Raw genomic sequence first — 19,710 nt, forward strand, 5'->3', positions numbered from 1 at the left:
TGATTAAATGCTCAGCGTCATGTGGAAAACCCTTCTCGCTGCAGCTCAAGGTTGGCTCTTGGCCAAGCTCCACTGAGGGATGACGTGGTTCTGCGGCTGGAGAGGGAAGGCAGGGGTGGCCTTGAGGGGAGGTTGGGACCCAAAGCCAAGGGCACAAATGCCCACAGTTCTTCCCAGACTGTGTGGAGAGCAAGAGTGGGGTGTGATCAGGCTGGGATAAGTGAGGATGTTTCGGGAGGCTCATTCAGGTTGGTTTGAGTGCCCTGGTTGATGTCAGAACCCATGTTTTGCCCTTGAGGATGCTACCTCTGGCCCCAGGAGCACCCTAGACCCCAGCAGAGCTATCTGAATCCATCCTGCACCATTCCTTGGTTCCTCATGGGTACACTGATGGAGACAGCAAAAGCCAGCACAGCTCTAAGCAAATCTGGTGTGATTCCAAACTGCCTGAAAACCCTCTTTTCTCTCTTTCTCTCCCTTGATGAAGGTGATCACCATTTTCACGCTGGTGGAGGTGGTGCTGACGGCGGATGGTGGCCCCCTCAAGTACAGTGCCCTGCTCAAGAGGCCAAGCTTGGACAAGTGAGCGCCCTGGCTCTGTGGGCTCCCTGCTGCTGCTCCCTCACCTCCCAGGCCCCGCTCCAGCACCTGCTGGAGACAGAAGGGACCCACAAGGACTTTGGGGTTTTTTGAGTTTTAAAACCATTGTGGTTTTATTTCTGGTTTGGATTTTAACTCCACCTGGGAGCAGGGCTCAGGGCTTGAGCCTGCCTCAGGCAGAACATATCTACTCTCGGGTATTTTTAGCATGATGCTTTCTTAATGTTTGTTTATAAGGCAGTGGTGTCCATCTCCAGCTTCAGTGCCCGTGGTGAGGGCTGAGAGGGGTTATGTGTTCCCCAGGAGCAGAGAGGGGCTGGCTCCAGCATCCCAGGTGGGATGTGGATGCAGTGGGATGCAGGGGACCATGCAGGAGGGTTTCTTGCAGGGTTGTGTCATGTAATAAAAGCCGGGTCAGCAGCTGTGTGTGGAGCTTGTGCAGGTTTTATTTTGTGCCCTCCATGTTCCCCCAGCTGGGGGATCCCAACAGTAACTCCTCTCTGGGGAGCCCCCTGCCTTACCCTGCCTGTTCCAGATATTCTTGGCCAGAAGATGTGAGATCAGGGCAGCTCCTGGTCCAGCAGGTACTCCCTCAGTCCCTCTGACTTCACCAGGAGTCCCTGTGTGTCTGATCCAGTCCCTCACACCTTGGCCTTCTTCCTAACTCTGCTGAGGGACCTTATGGCACCATGTCCTTGGATCCAGCACCTCACTGACCAATTGATCTCTGCCATCTCCAGCCACCTCTGCCTGCTCTCTGTCCCCATGTCCCCCACCCACACTGTGAGGATGTGTTGGTGCAGTCTGCTCTGTCAGCCTCCGTGGCATCACAAGCAGTGGCTGGTGCAGGGATTGATGTCTGGCAAGAAGGAATGAATCCATTGTGCCAGGCAGAGAGGGAGCCCTGCGTCACTCTGCCCATCAGTGGTGACAGCCATGGCCCTGGCACCAGCACATCAGCCCTCTGCAGGAGCCAGGAACTGGCCAAGCCCCGACTGCCTGGATCAGGATGGGGGATCAGGGCTGGGTACAGCACACTTCCTAGGAGCTGGTGAAGCCATCAAGGCCACCTGTAGTCCCCAGGACTTGTGCTCCTGCACTTCCAGATGGCCTGGTACAATCACGGACAGATGTCACCTGGTGCTGGTGACATGGGGCTGTTCCCTGCGCACAGCAGGTACCCACTGTGCAGATGTGCTGGCATGGGCTGCCCCAGGGCAGTATGTCAGACACCAGCTGTCCCAGGAGCTGATGGGCAGCATGTGACTGCCGGGAGAGGGGACCAGAGGACACTGACACCAAAGCCAAGATGTCCATCCCCTACCCCTCAGCCTGGTGTCCCCCTCCTCGAGTTTGTCTCAGGGGAAACCAGGCAAATCCAGCCTGGCCCAGCTCAGCCTGTCTGCAAAAACAGCCCTTTGCCCTGCGCTCTCCTTCCTGCTCCCCGGGGTCCCGCAGGCATCCACCCCCATGGGAGCTGGGGCCCAGAGGTGCCCTGGTCCTCAGGGACAGGCTGGAGGTCCTGCCTTGCTGCTGGGGGGCAGGGATGGCCTCAGGGAGGGGCGAGGGCATTGGGAGGGCCCTGGGAGGGCTGGGAGATAGTCCGTGAATGTTATCAGCCCATCGTCTCACGGGACAGGGAAGAGCCATAAAGGGCGGTGCCCTCGCCCTGGACCAAGGCAGCATTCCAGGAGGGAGCCGGGGTGGGCAGCATGGGACGGCCGCTTTCCCCTGGAACCTGCCTTCTCCTCTGCTTCCTCGCCCAGCTCGCCGCTGCAGCCTCTGGTGACAGGGGACGTGCGGGACAGTGGGGTAAGAGCCTCTGGTGGGGGATGCTGGGGCTGGTGTCACTTCCTTGGGCTTCTCCAGGGACCATGTCACCTCCCCGTGGGATGCCAGCAAACGGGAACCCTCGCAGCCACCTCAGGGTGTTCTGAGACCACAACCTTTGAATGGGTTGGTCTCAGCCCCCTGCCCCCAGAGTAGGCCCTGCTCCCCCCGCCCATCCCTGCTGCTCCCAGCCCATCCCTGACTTCGGATAAAGTGGCCCAGTAGCCACAGCCAGCCGTGGTTACCCAGCTGTGGGATTGCTGTGGCTGATCCTCAGGATCCTCATCCACTCTGCCAAGAGGCACAAGGGACTTCCCTGACAAACTGTGCCTCAGTTTCCCTTTTGCAGGTGGTTTCTGAGCAGTGCTGATCTCCAGGCGTTTCCTGGACCTCCAGTGGGAGGGGCTTATAGCAGCTAAATTCACCTCATTCGGGTACAGATGGCCATGCTGGACCCCTTGGGGTGCACCTGGAGCACCCAGCTCTGCTCTCACCTCCAGATGCTGAGAAGACCCCGGGCTACTGGAATAGAGGTGCCAGGAGGAGGCTGGAATTGGCCCTGGCCCTGCACCCAGCAGCACAGCGGGCCAAGAACATCATCCTCTTTATGGGTGATGGTGAGTGCCCCGGGTCACTGCCAGGCCCTGCAGCTCCCCAGCAGCCAGGGGACAGGGCTGATGAGGAGTTGGGGCTGGGACGAGCCCTCGGGCAGTGCCTGGGGAGGGCAGGGCTGTCTCTAGTCCCGGCCCCCTGCCACCCGGTGACTCAGACATGTCCACAGGCATGGGGGTGTCCACCGTGTCAGCAGCTCGGATCTACAAGGGGCAGCTGGCCGGTGGCTCAGGCGAGGAGAGCATCTTGGCCATGGAGACCTTTCCCCACGTAGCCCTGGCCAAGGTGAGTGGGGCAGTGCTGGGGGGACACTCCTGCTGCCCCTGCTTGGAGCCCCACTGCACCCATCTTGCTTCCAGACCTACACCATTGACCGCCAGGTGCCCGACAGCGCTGGCACGGGCACCGCCTACCTGTGTGGGGTGAAGGCCAACGCCAAGACTCTGGGACTGAGCGGGGCAGCCGTCTATGGAAAATGCCACACCACCTTTGGCAATGAGGTGGACTCTGTCCTGCACCGGGCCAGGCTGGCAGGTACGGGGCAGCAGGAAACCCTGCCGGAAAGCCGGGCATGGCCATCCAGTGCCGTGCAGGGCTGGATGGACTCCCTGTAAACCCTTGCCCACGCTGCAGGCAAGTCTGTGGGCATCGTGACGACCACGCGGGTGCAGCACGCGTCCCCCGGGGCAGCCTACGCGCACTCGGCCAGCCGGAGCTGGTACGCTGACGCCAACATGCCCAAGGAGGCCCTGCGGGACGGCTGCAAGGACATCGCCCACCAGCTGATACACAACACTGACATCAACGTGAGCTGGGGAGCGGGAGCGGGAGGGAGGGGGCACCAGGAACGCTGGCAGGGTCTGCTGAGCTCCCATGGCAGGTGATCCTGGGCGGTGGGAGGATGTACATGACCCCCAAGCGGACTCCGGACCCCGAGTACCCAGAGGATCCGGATCAAAATGGCACCAGGAAGGACGGCCGGGACTTGATTGCGGAGTGGCTGAGTGCCAAGCAGGTAGTGTGCCGGGGAAGAGGAAACGTGACTCCTGGCACAGGGTCTGTGCCATTGGCACTGGCTCTGCTCTCGCTGGCAGGGTGCCCGCTACGTCTGGGACAAGAAGGGCCTGGATGCGGTCAAAGATGACTCTGTGAGCCACCTTATGGGTAGGAGCATTACTGCCTGCCCCAATGGCAATACTTCCTCCTCCTCCCCTCTCTGGAGGGGTCAGCAGGGGCACAAACTAGCCCCAGCATGGACCCCCTCACCCTCCTTCCCCAGGCCTCTTTGAGCCCAAGGACATGAAGTATGAGCTGAACCGCAACACATCCACAGACCCCTCCATCGTGGAGATGACGGAAAAGGCCATCCGCATCCTGCGCAGGAACCCCAATGGCTTCTTCCTCTTTGTGGAAGATGAGTAGCTCCAGGAGGGCAGTGTGGCTGGGGCTGAGGTGGGATGTGGGTCCTGGGAGCAGGTGGCCATCCAAGGGGACCAGGGAGAGGGTGACAGCCACATTCCCCTTGCAGGTGGCAGAATTGACCATGGCCACCACAGTGGTCGGGCCAAGCAGGCGCTGATGGAGGCCGTGATGCTGGACCGGGCAGTGGCACGGGCTGGTGAGCTCACCTCCCCCACTGACACCCTGACCGTGGTGACAGCCGATCACTCCCATGTCTTCACTTTTGGGGGCAGCACACCACGTGGCAACTCCATCTTTGGTGGGTCCTGGAGAGGGGCAGTGAGCATCCCTCTTTCCACCTCACCCTGCTGCTCCACGGGAGGCTGAGCCTGCCCAGGCAGGGAGCTGGGGAGAGGTATCCAGCTGGGATAGGGGGTGACAATGTCTTTCCCTGTGCCAGGGCTGGCCCCCAAGAAAGCCAAGGACAAGCGAGACTACACCAGCATCCTCTATGGCAATGGTCCTGGCTACAGCATCCGTGACGGGGCCCGTCCAGCTGCCAGCCTCCCTGCCGCAGGTCTGCTGGGGATGTGGCAGAGCCATGGGGTGGCTGGGGACAGATTCCCAATGAGTCTGCTGGGGACAGCATCCCACTGGCATGAACACAGGAGCCACACAAGGTTCTGGTGCCACTGTGAGGCTCAGAAGTCACTTGGGCAGAAATCTCACTGATGCAGGAATGAAGGGAGTGGTCCCCCCATCCCTGTGACATGTCAAGGAGCCAGACTCCCAGCCTCATTTCTCTTCTTCCTCCTGCAGAGGACAAGGATTACAGACAGCAGGCAGCTGTGCCCCTGGAGACAGAGACTCACAGTGGGGAAGACGTGTTGGTGATGGCCCAGGGCCCCATGGCCCACCTCTTCCACGGGGTGCAGGAGCAGCACTACATCGCCCATGCCATGGCCTACGCTGCCTGCCTCGAGCCCTATGCCACAGAGCCTGGATGCAGGGCAGCCCGCAGAGCCTCCCATGGCACACAGTGCTCCCCACAGCCCCTGCTCGCCCTCCTGGCCCTCTGCATGGCTGCCCTCATAGTGAGGGGCTAACAGGCTCTGGCAGAGTCTCACTGTGGACAGGACCAAGCAATGCAATAAAGCACAGGTTGTTTGTCTCCAGCTGCCGTGCAAAGGTTCACAGTGGTGGTCCCCTCCTGAGGTGCTGCTCCGTGCCTGCATCCCCAGTCAGCTGTGGCTCCTGGTTCTCCCCTGGGACCAGCACTGGAGGCACTGGGGTGAAGGAGATGTTGAAATGTGAGTGAGGGGAGGCAGTGTCCTCCCCAGCTTTGCCTGGTTGGGGAACAGTACACAAAGGTTGGTACTTCCATGTCCAGGCACGAGCAAGGAGCAGTGTTTTAGTCTGCATCCTTGGATTTATTCCTCAAGAAAGCCTGGGCAGAGAGCAGGGTGCTCAGTGCAGGAGTGACCCCAGGTGCTCCCCATACCCACCGTTATCCCGGGTCCAATGCTCAGAGCTGCCTGTGGCACCCTGGGACAGGCACCATGCACACCGTGACACCATGGCCAGGGCAAGATTTCCTGCCAGTACTGCACATCCTCTTTTCCCTGCATCTGACTGTGTCCCAAGCACATCAGTGCCCATCAGCCACAGGAGGTTGTGCCGAGGAGGTGCCATCAGCCCGGCCTTTGTCCGAGTTGCTCGGCAGAGACGCGCTGGAGCACACACCCTGCTAGGGCTGATCCCTGTCCAAAGTCCCTCCCCAGACCTGCTGTATTTACAGACACTGCCAGCAGCGTTGGCCTGTCAGATCTCAACATGCGGCTCCTGGCATCTCTCATCCTCTGCCTCTGCGCAGGGTTCAGCACCGCTATCATCCCAGGTGGGGACAAGCATGGGGATGGGTGGCCGGCTGGCTGTGGTGGGTGTCCAGGGAAGCAGGGTGTCAGCCTGGCTGGCCACAAGGAGGAATTGGGGAAGGAAGCTGAGGCTGCCCAGCTGAACAAGGATTAATGGGGGTTAGTTACCCCTGCTCTTCTGGGGTTTTTGAACCAATTTTCCCCCAGGTTTTCGCTTGCTTTTGTGCCGGGGGCTGGTCTAGGGGAAGTGCCTATATCCTCTATCACCACTCCCTACCATGGATTTTCCCCATCCCACTTGCCAGATAACCGTCCCATCGTATCTAGTTTTGCTGTCCCCCTTGTTCCCTGCCCCAGGACCCTGGGGTCCAGCAGTCGGTGCAAGCCTGCATGGTCTCGCCCCATCCCAAACAGCTCCCCGAACCACTTGGTCCATGTGAAAGGAGGCCCCAGCATGGGAGTGCCCAGGGAACAAGTGTCCCTGGGGTGTGGGTACCCTGCAGGGGTTCCCTGGGGGGGCAGACTCTGGTGAGCTGGGACTGATGGATGTTTGCACTGTCCCAGCGGAGGAGGAGAAACCATCCTTCTGGAACAAGAAGGCAGCTGCAGCCATTGAAGCCTCCCTGAAAATCCAGCCCAGGATAAGCCAAGCTAAAAACCTACTCCTTTTTCTTGGGGATGGTGAGTCCCACTGGCACTCCTGGCAGGCAGGCTGACATGGCCAGTACTCTGCTGAGTGGGATGTCTGGAGGGCACCTGGTCCAGAGGGTGACCAGGACCCTCTCTCTGCCCAGGATTTGGGATCCCCAGCATCACAGCCACCCGCATCCTAAAGGCGCAGCTGCAGGGGAAGCTGGGCCCTGAGACCCCTCTTGCCCTGGATGCTTTCCCCTACGTGGCTCTCTCTAAGGTAAATTGCAGCATGTTGGAAAGGGGCCATGGTGATCCCAGGCACGGGGCTGCCGGCACCCCAGGGCTGTATACATGTTGTGCATGGGGTCCCTCCCCATCCCGCACGTGTCCATGGGTGGGTGAATGAGCATGGCAGGGGGTGCTCGGGGGACACCCCACTGGGGACCCCTGCCCTGAGCCCCTCTATCCTCGGCAGACCTACAGTGTGGACAGGCACGTCCCCGACAGCGCGTCGACAGCCACAGCCTATCTCTGCGGGGTGAAGGGCAACTACAAGACCATAGGGGTGAGCGCGGCCGCCCGATACTTGCAGTGCAACACCACGGCCGGCAACGAGGTGATCTCAGTGCTGCAGCGAGCCCGCAAAGCTGGTAATGAGGGATGCAGGGCTGGGGGGACCCTGTGGGGACAAGGGCTGCCACGCTGGGGGCTTTCCCCCCATGAGAATCCCATAGCTTGGTGGTGGGGATCCTGTGTTGCCCACGGTGGGGCTTGATGAGTGGGGTTTGGCAGGGAAGTCAGTGGGTATCGTGACCACGTCGCGGGTGCAGCACGCGTCACCCTCGGGGACCTATGCGCACGTGGTGGACCGGAACTGGTACGCGGACTCCAGCATGCCCCAGGAGGCGCGGCAGCAGGGCTGCAAGGACATCGCCTGGCAGCTGGTCCACAACGTCGACATCAATGTGAGCGCACGGGAGGAGGAGGGCAGGGACAGAGCCCTCTCAGGGCACCCCACTAATGCTTCATCCACCTCATCCCCTCCAGGTGATCATGGGTGGTGGTCGGAAATACATGAGCCCTGTGGGAACACCGGACCCTGAGTACCCCGCTGACAGCGGGCAGAACGGGATACGCGAGGATGGGAAAAACCTCATCAACACGTGGCTGGAGGCACGGCCAGTGAGTGACGCCTCAGGGACGGTCCTCTGCCCACTGCCCCTGGCACAGGGCCAGGCACCCACTAACCCCCAGAGGGATTTGCCCACAGGGTGCCCGCTATGTCTGGAACAGGACAGAGATGCTGGCTGCTGCGGCCAACCCCAGTGTGAAATATTTGATGGGTAACAAATGACCCCAGTCCCAGGACCCAACAGGCTCTGGGACACTCAGGTGCTGATGCTGTCCCCACCTCATCCCCTTACAGGTCTGTTTGAACCTGGGGACATGAAGTATGAACTGGTGCATAACGCCACCCTGGACCCATCACTCAGTGAGATGACGGAGGCAGCCATCACCATCCTGAGCAGGAACCCCAAAGGGTTCTACCTCTTTGTGGAAGATAAGTTGGAGCTCGTGCCCGTGGGGCCAGTGAGAGGGGGGTGTAGGGTGGGGGTGGGAGTTGGGTGTGCTGCTGTCGGTCCCCAGCCCACCGTGGGTGCCCATCTGCAGGTGGCAGAATCGACCATGGCCACCATGAAGGCGCAGCCCAAAAGGCACTGACGGAGGCGGTGGAGTTTGACCGGGCCATCGAGCGGGCAGGCACCCTGACAGACGAGGCTGAGACCCTCACTGTTGTCACCGCTGACCACTCACACGTGTTCTCCTTTGGTGGCTACACACTGCGTGGTTCCTCCATCTTCGGTGGGGCTCTGCCCTGTTCTGGGTTCTGCCAGCCCTGCGACACCCTGACTGTGGCCAGAGGGGTGATAGGAGTGTTCCTTGTCTGACCCTCCACTGCCCCTTCCCCAGCTCTGGCACCCAAGACAGCCATTGACGAGAAGAATTACACATCCATCCTCTACGGGAATGGGCCGGGATACCCAGGCGCTATACGACCCAACGTGGACCCAGACACAGCCAGTAAGGCCACAGGGACCATGGCTGGGTGATGGGGTGGGGCTGGGGGCCATTGCTGCTCCTCTCACCCCCTTCTCTCTGCTCCCCAGTGCAGTTCGATTACCTGCAGCAGGCGGCCGTGCCCCTCAAGTCGGAGAGCCATGGTGGTGAGGATGTGGCCATCCTGGCCAAGGGTCCCATGGCCCACCTCTTCCACGGGGTGCAGGAGCAGACCTGTGTAGCCCACGTCATGGCCTACGCCGCCTGCATCGAGCCCTACACTGACTGCCGCCAAGGGAACTCTGCCCCTGGCATCCGCGCCACGCCCCTGGCCCTGCTCCTCTCTCCCCTCCTTCTACCCCTCTTCCACTGATCCCATGTCCCTAGGGGCCCCCACGGGACAGATTCATGTTCCCCTCCCTTCCCCACAGTGTGGCACCTGCGGGCAGATGACAGCTTTCTGAAGCATCCCTGGCCTGGATGCAGCAGCCATGGGGACAGTGAATCCAGGCAGTGGGGTGTTCAATAAACAAGGGGTGTGACACTGGTGGGATGGTGTGTTCATGGAGTGGGGGTGCCTGTGCCATGTGGGCAGGGCTGGGGGTGCTGCCCACTGCTCCCATCCCCTGGCCACGGCCCCTGGCAACCATCCAGTATATCCAGTGCTTTATTGACCAGAAACAGCAGCGAAAAGTACAGCAATGTCTGTGTGCCCATGCTCTCAGGCAGGCTGGCATTGCCCAGCCCTGGTTCTGCGGCTGTGCCCCACCCTGGCAGGGCTGGTGCATGGACAGGAAGGGGCTGGCATGGGGAATGCCAGGGAGGGCACTGTGCAGGGGAGGCTTTTGCCATGGGGCACCCCCATGGAAACTCTGGAGTCCTGTCCCTGCTTTGACTGACACTGGGATGGATGTGGTAGGGCTGGGTGAATGGTTTGGGCTGGATGGACAGAAAAGGGGGTACAGGTGTGCCTGGGCATGCCCTTGTTCCTCCGTGGGGAATGAGGACCCCTCAGTGTGCAGGGCAGTGGGTAGGAGGGGGAAGGGCAGGAGGCAGTTGCCCAACCCAAGTGTCTCTGCTGCCTACACCCCTATGGCAGGTTCCTGCCTTTGGGGTGACCCCCTGTGACACCCGAGGGCACCCCCTTTACCTGGAGAATAGGAAGGGGAGATGGGAAGTTGGGGAGTGGGCACAGGGTGTCACAGGGGTGGGGATGGAGGGTCCCAGCCTGCTGGAAGGGCATTGGCCTCACCACACCGAGCACTTGTGCACCGGGTTCATGGGCGAGTTCTTGGGGCAGTGGAAGACACGTCCAAACTCCTCAAACTGCGAGACACTGCCCAGGACCCTGCCAGGAGAGGGGAGACCTCGGAGCTGGGCACCCCCTGCCCCCACACTGCTGCCTTGCATCCCACTCAGGGCACATGCTCACCCCAGCAGCCCTGCCCCAGAGATATCACCCAAAATCTGCACCAGCACTCCAAAGGGTGCTCATCCCACTTTGTTCAGCAATGACATCTTTGGGGAAGGCTGGCAGCCACCATGCCCCCATCCCACCCTATTTTGGGAGTAGCCAGTACCTGTAGTGCTCCGGGGCGTGCTTGTCTGTCAGCACCTGCAGGTAGATGGACTGGGATCGCCGCTTGATGCACCAGTTCTGCAGGGGAGAAAGGTTCCATGGACAAGCCACATGGGGCATTCTGGGTCCTGGCAACCACCAGGATACAATGGCCCTTCTGGCTGCCAGGGATTGAGGGCAGTGATGCCCTGGTTGAATTTGTTATTGTAGGGTCTCCCAGGAGCCTGTGTTCATGGTGTAATTGGGTTGGGAGAATGTGGAGTCGTGCTTGTTTTTGTAGGGTCTATGGGGTTGTAAGCTGCCTGGCTGCAGGCTTTCCTAGAATTTAGGGATCATAGATATTTGTTACTGTGGAGCCTCTGGAAGTCATGGAGGGCACACTAATTTATTATTGTAGGGTCCACAGGAGCAACAGGACAGTGTGGGGTGCTCGTTCAGGTCTGAGCTCTGTACCCTGAGCCCAGGACCTGCTGATGCAGCTGAGTCCAGCTCCTGGCCATGGCACCATCCTTTGGGCTGCTGGCCCCATACAAGGTGACTCTCCTGCCCCAATACCTGTTAGATGTGAGGAGGACAGGGGCTCACCTGGGCAAAGGCGATGAAGAAGAGCTGGTCGTGTGTATATTTCATGTGGTGCAGGGGGTGCTCGGGACCGTGCTCCCGCACCCACTTCTGGTAGGCCTGGAGAACAAGGGGTACCCTCAGCATGGCCTGGGCACTCCCCCAAACCCACCCTGAACCCACCCCAAACTCCCAGCAATGAGGATCATGGCTGGCCCTTGCTGCAGGGAGGAAGGAGGGGCTGGGGGGATCTCCTGCCCACTCAAGAGGGATGGCATAAGCAGCTGCCCCATGGCTGTGACACCCAGGGTGGGGGACACTTACGTAGTAGGCGAGTTTGAGCCCCCCCATGTCAGCAATGTTCTCCCCCAGTGTGTGTTTGCCATTCACCTGCCAAGAGAGGATAAATTACAGCATGAACAGAGGTGTCCCCATCCCCACCCCAGCACCGAGGCTGTGCCCAGTGCCCTGAGGAATTTCCAAGCTAAGGTGTGATGAATTGTTGGGTCTCAGGGCTGGGCAGGGCATAGTCAGCTCTCCTGCAGGCACCCAGCCCTGAGCAATGGAGCAGCAGGGACCCCACCGTGGGACAGTTGTGTCCTGCTGGGCACTGCCCGGCAGCAGAGGGGGCTCTCACCCTCTGGTTGTAGACAGTGAAGTTGTCGTAGAGGTTGACAATGCACTGCGCCTTCTTCAGGAACTTGCTGTACGACCGCTCCGTCCACCAGTGCACCAGGTTCCCGTGCCGGTCGTACTGTCCCCCTGCCAAGGCAAGCGCCACCTCCAATAGTCCCAAGGGACCCAGGTGTCCTGCCTGGCTGCCTCACCCCATCCTCACATCCCGGCAGGATATAGGAGGGACACTCACCCCAGTCATCGTAGCCATGGGTCAGCTCGTGCCCAATGATGGTGCCAATCCCACCATAGTTCAGTGACCTGTTGGGTGGGTGGCAGAGGTCAGAGGGTGGAGAGCACTGTGCTGGCAGGGATGGGGGTGACCCCATGACACGGCAACCCGCCGGTCATCCCCAGCCCCACACTCACTGCGGGAACTCGGGGTCGTAGAGGGTGGGCTGCAGGATGCCAGCAGGGAACACTGGGGATATAGAAAAACATTGCAGCTGGGTGTCACCCTGCCCTGTACAGTGTCCCCCAGCACCAGGGAACCCTGGGCCTTGTCCCCATCCCAGATCCTCCCCAGGGGCGGATCAGGGACGGGCAGTGCTTACCCATCTGGTTCTTGTTGGGCAGGTAGTAGGCGTTCAGTGCCTGGGGAGGCAGCAGCCACCTGCAAGGAGAGACAGCAGTGCTGGGCTGCAGAGCACTCAGGGACATGGAAGTGCCACCCCTTTGAAGAGCTGGGCAACAGGGGGGTACTCCTGTCATTCCTGTGCCCCTCTGCCCTGTGGGGTGTATCTGGGCATGGGGACAGGGGACACTGGTGGCACCATGCTGGGCCCCTCGATGTCCCCCCAAGGCAAGGGGATACCCACACAGACTTGTCCACCTCCTGCCGGATCTTCTTCACCGAGAGCCTGATGCTGAAGGCGATGCTGTTGAGGATGTTCTTGAAGTAGGTCTTCTCATCCACCTCAAACTGGGGGGGCACAGCCACATCAGGGGAGATGCCAGCCCCAAGAGTGTGGAGGGCAGGCCTGTGGTGTCCTCCCACCTCTCTGAGCCTCGGTGACTGTGTGGATGTGTGATAAGTGTGTTCTCATGTCCCGTGCAGTGTCCCCACAGGGACAGCTGCTTCTCTGTCAGCTCCATGAGGTCCCTGGGCCATGCTGGCACCCCCAGCCCCTGCTGAGGATGGGGCTGAGCTCTGGGAGCTGCAGTGTGGGGAAGGAGACACCATCCCAGGCCCCAGGCACTGTATGGCACTGCTGGTGTGGGGCACCCTGCCAGCAGTGAGCCCAGTGAGCACCAGGAGGGGGCTCATTTTGGGGTGGCATCTCCACCAACCCTGATGCAGATGTGGGTACTATCTTCCCCCTCTGTGTACCCATGCCCTCACATGCTCCTGGGCTATCCCTTGCCTCATATTCCTTGTCGATGGCCTCTGGCTTCAGGAGGAAATCAGGGTACCCAATCATCACCATCATATACCGGAGCTGTGGGCAAAATGAGTGGTGGCTTCAGGCCCCTATCCCATGTGCCCCTGTGCTGGTGATGGGGCCAAAGTCAGGAGTGCATGCTGGGGGCCACTACCTTGGCCCTAGCTGCTCTCCGTGTCTCCTCGTCCATCCAGTCCAGCTCATCCAGGCGCTGGTCAAGGATGTATTTGATGTCCTCCACCAGCTGCTGCACCTGTGGTGGGTCACCATGGTGCTGGCATGGCATCTCCACCATCCATCACTGGCCAGACAGCCCTTGGTGGGGGCAGTAGGCACTTTGGCAAGGTGATGGGAGATCGTGGTGGCTTCATGCCCATAGGCAGCATCACCTACCTTGGCTTTGCTGGCAGAGGAGAAGTGCTCCTCAACGAAGAGGGCTCCCAGGGCCATGCCGAAGTGCTTGTTGGCCTGGCTCAGGCAGATCTTACCCGGCTCGAGCTGTTTCTCATTGCCCTCCATCTCCTTGGAGAGCTCATGGATGGCATCGCGGAACGGGGTGGAGAGGTGCTCGCTCAGCACCACCACGATGCGCCACAGCATGTAGTTGTGAAGGATCCTGTGACAGGGACAGGGTCAGCCCCCAGCATGTCCCCAGGCACAGGGGAAGGTGGGAGCATGTGCCAGGATGGGGACACCCCTGCCCGGGGACACCTCTGCTCAGGAACACAGGGGGCTGTGGCTGGTGGGGGCACAGGGACAGGCACCATGTCCCTCCCTGATGTGTGATGAGTCTGGTGACCTCTAGCATGAGTGCCTCACCAGGTGTCCAGCCACAACCAGGATTCTGTGGGGCTCACAACAGTGCATTTTCCCACAAGATTTCCCAGTTTTTCTGTGCTCAGCTCGGCCTTCCCAGGAGGAGGGTGATGGTGGGAGGTTCCAGGCACAGCTGTCCTGTGCCCCCTGCCAGGCTGGGAAAGGGGCACAGGGGGTGCCAGCCCCTCTCACCTGCTGGGTGTCACACGGATGAGGTCGGACACCCTGTGCATGTAGTCGGTGGCCAGCAGCACCACCTCCTCCTGCTCCGAGAAGTTGTCGTGGAAGATGCGGTCCAGCAAGCGCTTCCACTTGAGCTGCCAGGGCAGGCACTGTCAGGGGGGCATGGGGACCCCCACTCCATGCCACCCTGGAGGAAACCCCCTCCAGGCTTTCCAGCCTCCCACCAGAGGAGTGCATTATCCTCAAGTGGATTTAACTGGGAAGGGTGGTGGGCATTGTGGGCATGGAGCAGGGGGACAGGGACAAGTGTGGGGCACAGGAAGAGGGGGAACAGGGTGACAGGCTGGCCCCAGGGGTACCCACCGTGGGGGTGATGCGCTGCAGCTCGGCCAGGGTCACTTTGTGGTACATGCTGCCGACATCCCTCCGCACATCGTCATACTCAGACACTGTAATCTGCACACGGTGGGCATGGCTGTCACCATCCCACTGCCACCTTGAGGGTGACACTGGGATAGTACACTGGGATGGGGCACAGCTCTGGGGCAACAGGACATCTCTTGATGTGGGTACTGACCCCCATCCTTCCCACTCCCTGCCCCAGGAACCCTCTGCTGGCAGTGGGACCCTGAGGGCTGGTCAAAAGGTTGCCAAGGAACTGGGTTATCTGAGGAATGGGCACACATGTCCCCCCATGGTGCAGACTGAGGTCCCCAAGACCTGGAAATGGAGTCTACAAAGGCCTGGAGTGGCCTCACAAGAAGTAGATGCAGGGCTGGAGGGATTTTCCCAAGTGCTGGGACTGGGGGTTCTCAGGATGTGGGACTGGGTCCCTGAAGCTCTGCCATGAGGTCCTCAAGAGGTTGAGATCCCCAAGTTCCAGTATGAAGGTCCCCAAGGGCTGTGAGTGGAAGTCCCCATGAAGGGATTGGAATGGAATTGCTCAGAAGCAGATACAGACATCCCCAAAAATCTACGACTGGGATATCCAAGGGCTGGACAAGGCCACCCCAAAGCTCATGGCACGCATCCCCCTTACATTGGCGAGGTGCTGCTCCAGCTGCAGGATCTCCTGGGCTTTCTGCTCCACGTGCTCAGCCCCCAGGAGGGTGAGCAGTCGCTCCATGAACACTCGGTATGCAGCCAGGATCTACTCAGAGGGAAGAATGCTCAGTGCCACCCTCCACTGTCCTGTGGCACCCCAGTCCCCAGCACGGCTGGCAGGGGGGTGCACTTTGTCTGCCAACCATGCTGGGTGCTGGTCCCTCTCCTGGTGTCCCCAAGGCATGGTTGTGCCCCCCTCACCTTCTCGCTCTCCTCATCCTGCCCAAGGTAGAGGGTCCGTTCAGGCAGGGTCAGCCCATCCTGGTCGATCTGGGGACAAGAGACAATGGCAGTGGGTGAGCAGAGGGAGAGGGGCTGTGCTGAGCCAGGCACCCCTCACATTCCCAGTGTCACAGAGTGCCTCTGGTGTCCCTGGAGCCAGAGGATGGCAATGTGCTGGAACAGCCCCAGGAATGGACACATCGGTGCCTCAGTTTCCTTCCTGCTAGAGACTCCTGGAGCTGCAAAAGGCAGTGTGCACCAGGCTGGGAGTGTGAGCAGAGAGCAGGTCCCTGCTCCATGGCCTGACTGGCACAAAGGCTGCCTCATAGCCTGCCCTATGCTGCCACTGCTCTCTGCCCCACTCTGCCCCATGATGTCCCCACACCTGCCCCATGGCCAACCCCACTCCTATGCTGCAGCCTGCATGGTGAGCTGCATGGACACCCCTGCTCTTCACACACACCCCTGCTGTGCTGTAACCATATGCACCCTCTCCTTCTCTCTGTCTCAGCTCCCCACAACTCATTAACCAGTCCCCCTCCACTCACACAGCCGCAGCGTTTCCCGCACACCCACGGGCACCCCCAGCCTTCCTTCCCCGTCTCCCCCATCACTCCTGCCCCTTTGGCTTTCCCAGACGGGTGCTGAACCTGCAGCCCTCACACACATCCCAGTCCCCTTCGTACACCTTGTCCACTCACACCCATCGCACGCCCACCCCCAATCACACCTCCCCGACACCCCCAGCCCTGGCTGTCACACCCATCTCCCCCCCCACGCCCACCGTGTCCCACCCCGCGCACTCCCGGTCCCGGCTCAGCCGCCCACCCTTTCCCTGTGACAGACGCTCCCTCTAGTGTCACACAGCCGCGGCCCGGAGCCGGCAGCCCCGCACACCCGCTCACACTCATCTCTCACAGCCCCACCATCTCACAGGGAACGGAGCGGCTCCTCCCCACCACTGTGTGCCCCCAGTGCCCTCCCCATCATCACCACCTCGCCCCCACCACGCCATCACCATGAGCACCACGTCCACCTTGTCCCTACTATGCCCTCATCCGTGCCCACACCGAGCCCACCACGGCATCCCTGCTGTGCCATTGCTGTGCTCCCACCATGCCCACCACTGCACCCCCACACCCACCAAGAGACTTGGACAGCCAGATAATGCCCACCTGTACTCTGGTGGCACCACAGGGTGAGGGACATGGTCTGGCAGGGGTGGGAAAGACTGAGAACACCATAGGAAAATGCCCTGGCACAGTGCTGAGGGATTGGTGGGCATCTCCCTGCCTCTACCTGGGCCTTGCCCCCTGTGTATAGACGGCAGCCGCAATGCCAAGGTGAGGGGCTTGACCGCCAGCACTCTGGAGACCCCGGTGCCCTGCTGGGCTGTCCTCAGCACCCAGGCATGAGGCACTGCCTCACTCTGTACATCCCCCTGCCCATGTCACCAGCCCGGTCCTGGAGGTGCCACCCTCACCCCAGAGCAGCCTGACACAGGGGGTCCCATGCTAGGAAGACAGGAGTGTCCCCAGGGACAGGAGGGGTCCCCACCCCTGCCGTGTGCTGCAGCCAAGCCCACCCAGTGCACAGGCACCCAGTGCCACTGCAGCAAGGGCAGCGACATCGGGCAGCGGCACTGGTGGGTGGCCGGGGCAGGGGACAGCCGCAGGGGCACGGTGCCCTCACCCGGATGACGTAGCGGGAAGTGTTCCTCTCGTCCAGGCTGACGGTGAGGGAGAAGAGCACGGCAGCACTGTAGACACCCTGAGTCTTGTAGAGCAGCTCGTTGATGTCCCTGCGGTCCGGAGGGGCATCCCAGCCACCGCACTCCCCAATGACCTCCAGCATGGGCCGGGGGCCGAGCCGATCGATCTCAGCCCGGTCCAGGCATGAGCGGAAGAACTCCTTGACCTTCCTCTCTGCCGAGGCGCGGGCTCGGCGCCGCACGGGGCGGCTCAGCAGCGCCCGCAGCTTGGCCTCATTCTGCTCGGCGATGGCCCCGATGGTGCCGTACACCAGCTTGTCCTCGGGGATGCCGTGTCGCCGCAGCCAGCCGCCACAGGCGAAGGAGTAGAAGTCCTGGCAAGGGTCGATGGTAGCGTCCATGTTGGCGCTCAGGAAGCGGGATGCCCTCAGGAAGGCCTTCTTCTCCTGGCACCCCTCCAGGCAGTAGCTGTCCCCTTCGGCCGCCAGGTACTTGAGGACCAACATGCACGTCAAGATGACGCAGAGCCCCGCAGCAAAGACCAGCCCTGAGAGCAGACAGACCTCCCGGCGGCTCCAGCGTGGCAGTCCCCCACGGCGCTTCTTGGCCCCTGCACCCAGCTGGAGGGCAAAGCCATTGGGCAGGGTCCCACTCTGGTACTTGCTCACGTACTTCACCTCCTGAAACTCATCATAGTGTGCTGTCAATGAGTAGGTCTTCTCCATGGCCGGGGATGGGACTCCCTGCCAGCAGCACTGGTGTGGGGGGCTCAGGGCAGGTGGAGGGCAGGCTCAGGCAGCCCACAGTTCATGCTGGAGCCGTGGCTGCCATGGGGAAGTGGTGATGTCCAGCTGCGTCAGGAAGCTCCTGGAAAAGGCAGAGGAGATGGATGAGGGGGGGTTTGGGAGGAGCAAGTGCTGGGGGGGGGGTTGCTTCTGTCGTCATTGCTGTCTGTATATCCATCCCCATGTATGCCCCACCACTGGCACTGGGACTGTCCATAGTGCCAGGGGCTCAGTGGCACCTCTACCCCATGGCTGTCCCCTCTGCCAGTTCCTTTGGTGACAGGGCAGGGTCCTGCCTGCATGATGGCAGGTTTCAGTCCCTGGCACAGCTATCTCACACCCCCACACACCCCAACAGCTCTCCAGACAGAGCACCCATGCTGGGTGGAGGTCCAGGGTGTTCCAGTGAACCCAAACTCAGCACCATGAGAACCCTTCCCAAGCTGCCAGCCCCTCTGGGTGGGGTATGGATGGGGTGAGAAGCATGAGGAAGAGGGGCTTTGGGGAGATTTCTGAGAGGAGGCGTTGGATTGGGGTGCTGTGGGCTGGCTCAGGTTGTGTGGCCCCACGCTGGGTTGCATGGATGGTGCTGTGCCATGGAAGGTGGTGGTGAGCCGTGTTGCATTGCGTTGTGTCAAATTGTGGCGCGGTGCGTGATGTGTGAACAAAGTTAATTCCAGTCTGGGGGCAGCCCTGGACCCCATGGACACCTCACAGCATTCCCCCACGATCACCACCACCATCTACTCAACCCCTCTCCTCTGGCTGTTGTCCGACAGGCAGGGGTGTCTGTCAGGGGTGACATGCTGGGGAGGAAGGGGTCTGCCCATAGGGAAAGGAGGGTGGGGACATAAATGGGTTGGGGGGGGAGGGTTTCAAAAGGAGACCCCACTTCTTGCTTGCTGCAGAATGGTATCCGGATTTGCAGGTGAGGGAGGATGGGTTGGGGACAAAGAGCTGCTCGGGAGGTGGCCATATCCCCACAGCGGGGCTCCCCCGTGCCCCCGTTCCTTCTGCAACTTGGGCAAAGTTGTGCCCCAGCGCAGCAGCCCGGCTGTGCCCGTGCCAGGGAGCTGCTGCCGTCGGAAAGTTAGCGGGGATGGCAGCCGGCACGGCAAGGCGTGGGGGGGCCAGGGAGCTACCCAGGAAGCTCGAAGGAAGCTGCTCAGTACGCTGCCCGAGATGCTCAGGGGATGCTCGGGGGTTCCCGGGGAATGCTGCCCGCGATGCTCGGAGGACGCTGCCTGCCCAGGATGTTCGGGAAGGTGCTTGCCTGAATGGTAGGGAAATGCTCGGGAGGTGCTAGGGAGACGCCGGCCGGGATGATGCCTTTGGTGCTTGGGGGTATGCTCGAGGGTTGCTCGAGGGATGCTCGGGAAGTGCTCCCCGGGATGATGCCCTGGATATTCGGGGGATGCTCGCGGAGTACTTGCCGGCAGGCACGGGGACTCGCGGGCTGCTCACCGAGGTACTCGAGGGATGCCAGGGGGATGATCTTCGTTCTGCTGCCCGGGAAGTACGCGGGTGCTCGGGGGTCGCTCGTCGTTTGCTCACCGAGATACTTGGAGGATGCTGCCGGGATGCTGGAGCGACGCTGCCGGGATGCTCGGGGACGCTGTTCGGGCTGCTCGGGGGGCCCCGGGGGGTGCTCACCGGCTCTCTCGGAGGGTGTCAGGAGGCTGCC

General features: G+C 61.2%; 4 protein-coding genes across 8 annotated transcripts in view; 3 read left to right on the forward strand and 1 right to left on the reverse strand.

Moving 5' to 3' along the window:
• Window positions 1-1,022, forward strand: part of DIS3L2 (DIS3 like 3'-5' exoribonuclease 2) — a 178,437-nt gene extending 177,415 nt beyond the window's left edge. For all 4 annotated transcript variants that reach the window (XM_015637358.2, XM_015637359.2, XM_015637357.3 and 1 more), the window contains exon 22: window positions 488-1,022. In XM_015637358.2, the coding sequence (XP_015492844.1) occupies window positions 488-586 (99 nt within the window). In that variant the 3' untranslated portion in view covers window positions 587-1,022. The remainder of the gene's footprint in view (window positions 1-487) is intronic.
• Window positions 1,023-1,536: 514 nt separating this feature from the next.
• Window positions 1,537-5,922, forward strand: LOC107208702 (intestinal-type alkaline phosphatase-like). Its single transcript, XM_033516767.1, has 12 exons — window positions 1,537-1,627; window positions 2,871-3,047; window positions 3,212-3,327; window positions 3,402-3,576; window positions 3,676-3,848; window positions 3,923-4,057; window positions 4,137-4,206; window positions 4,322-4,460; window positions 4,554-4,762; window positions 4,904-4,998; window positions 5,090-5,113; window positions 5,265-5,922. The coding sequence occupies exons 1-12, from the start codon at window positions 1,537-1,539 to the stop codon at window positions 5,547-5,549; spliced, it is 1,689 nt and encodes a 562-aa protein (XP_033372658.1). The 3' UTR covers window positions 5,550-5,922.
• Window positions 5,923-6,074: 152 nt separating this feature from the next.
• LOC107208699 (intestinal-type alkaline phosphatase-like) lies at window positions 6,075-9,556 on the forward strand. The gene is made up of 11 exons (XM_015637370.3): window positions 6,075-6,340; window positions 6,882-6,998; window positions 7,112-7,227; window positions 7,426-7,600; window positions 7,743-7,915; window positions 7,998-8,132; window positions 8,221-8,293; window positions 8,377-8,511; window positions 8,622-8,813; window positions 8,922-9,032; window positions 9,119-9,556. The coding sequence occupies exons 1-11, from the start codon at window positions 6,277-6,279 to the stop codon at window positions 9,379-9,381; spliced, it is 1,554 nt and encodes a 517-aa protein (XP_015492856.1). The 5' UTR covers window positions 6,075-6,276; the 3' UTR covers window positions 9,382-9,556.
• Window positions 9,557-9,659: 103 nt separating this feature from the next.
• ECEL1 (endothelin converting enzyme like 1) lies at window positions 9,660-19,710 on the reverse strand. 2 transcript variants are annotated; one of them, XM_015637365.3, is made up of 18 exons: window positions 19,491-19,710; window positions 17,223-18,108; window positions 15,510-15,578; window positions 15,244-15,354; window positions 14,568-14,660; window positions 14,214-14,338; window positions 13,599-13,821; window positions 13,360-13,458; window positions 13,188-13,262; window positions 12,642-12,745; window positions 12,378-12,436; window positions 12,193-12,244; window positions 12,017-12,084; window positions 11,786-11,910; window positions 11,473-11,538; window positions 11,173-11,268; window positions 10,589-10,665; window positions 9,660-10,356 (listed from the first exon to the last, which is right to left on the reverse strand). In XM_015637365.3, the coding sequence occupies exons 2-18, from the start codon at window positions 17,964-17,966 to the stop codon at window positions 10,257-10,259; spliced, it is 2,286 nt and encodes a 761-aa protein (XP_015492851.1). In that variant the 5' UTR covers window positions 17,967-18,108; window positions 19,491-19,710; the 3' UTR covers window positions 9,660-10,256. The 2 variants fall into 2 exon arrangements, with proteins under 2 accessions (XP_015492851.1, XP_015492852.1); XM_015637366.2 differs by having other exon boundaries at window positions 10,257-10,356; window positions 19,581-19,710.

This window comes from Parus major, chromosome 9, assembly GCF_001522545.3.
Source record: "Parus major isolate Abel chromosome 9, Parus_major1.1, whole genome shotgun sequence".
In the NCBI taxonomy this organism is placed as follows: Eukaryota; Metazoa; Chordata; class Aves; order Passeriformes; family Paridae; genus Parus; species Parus major.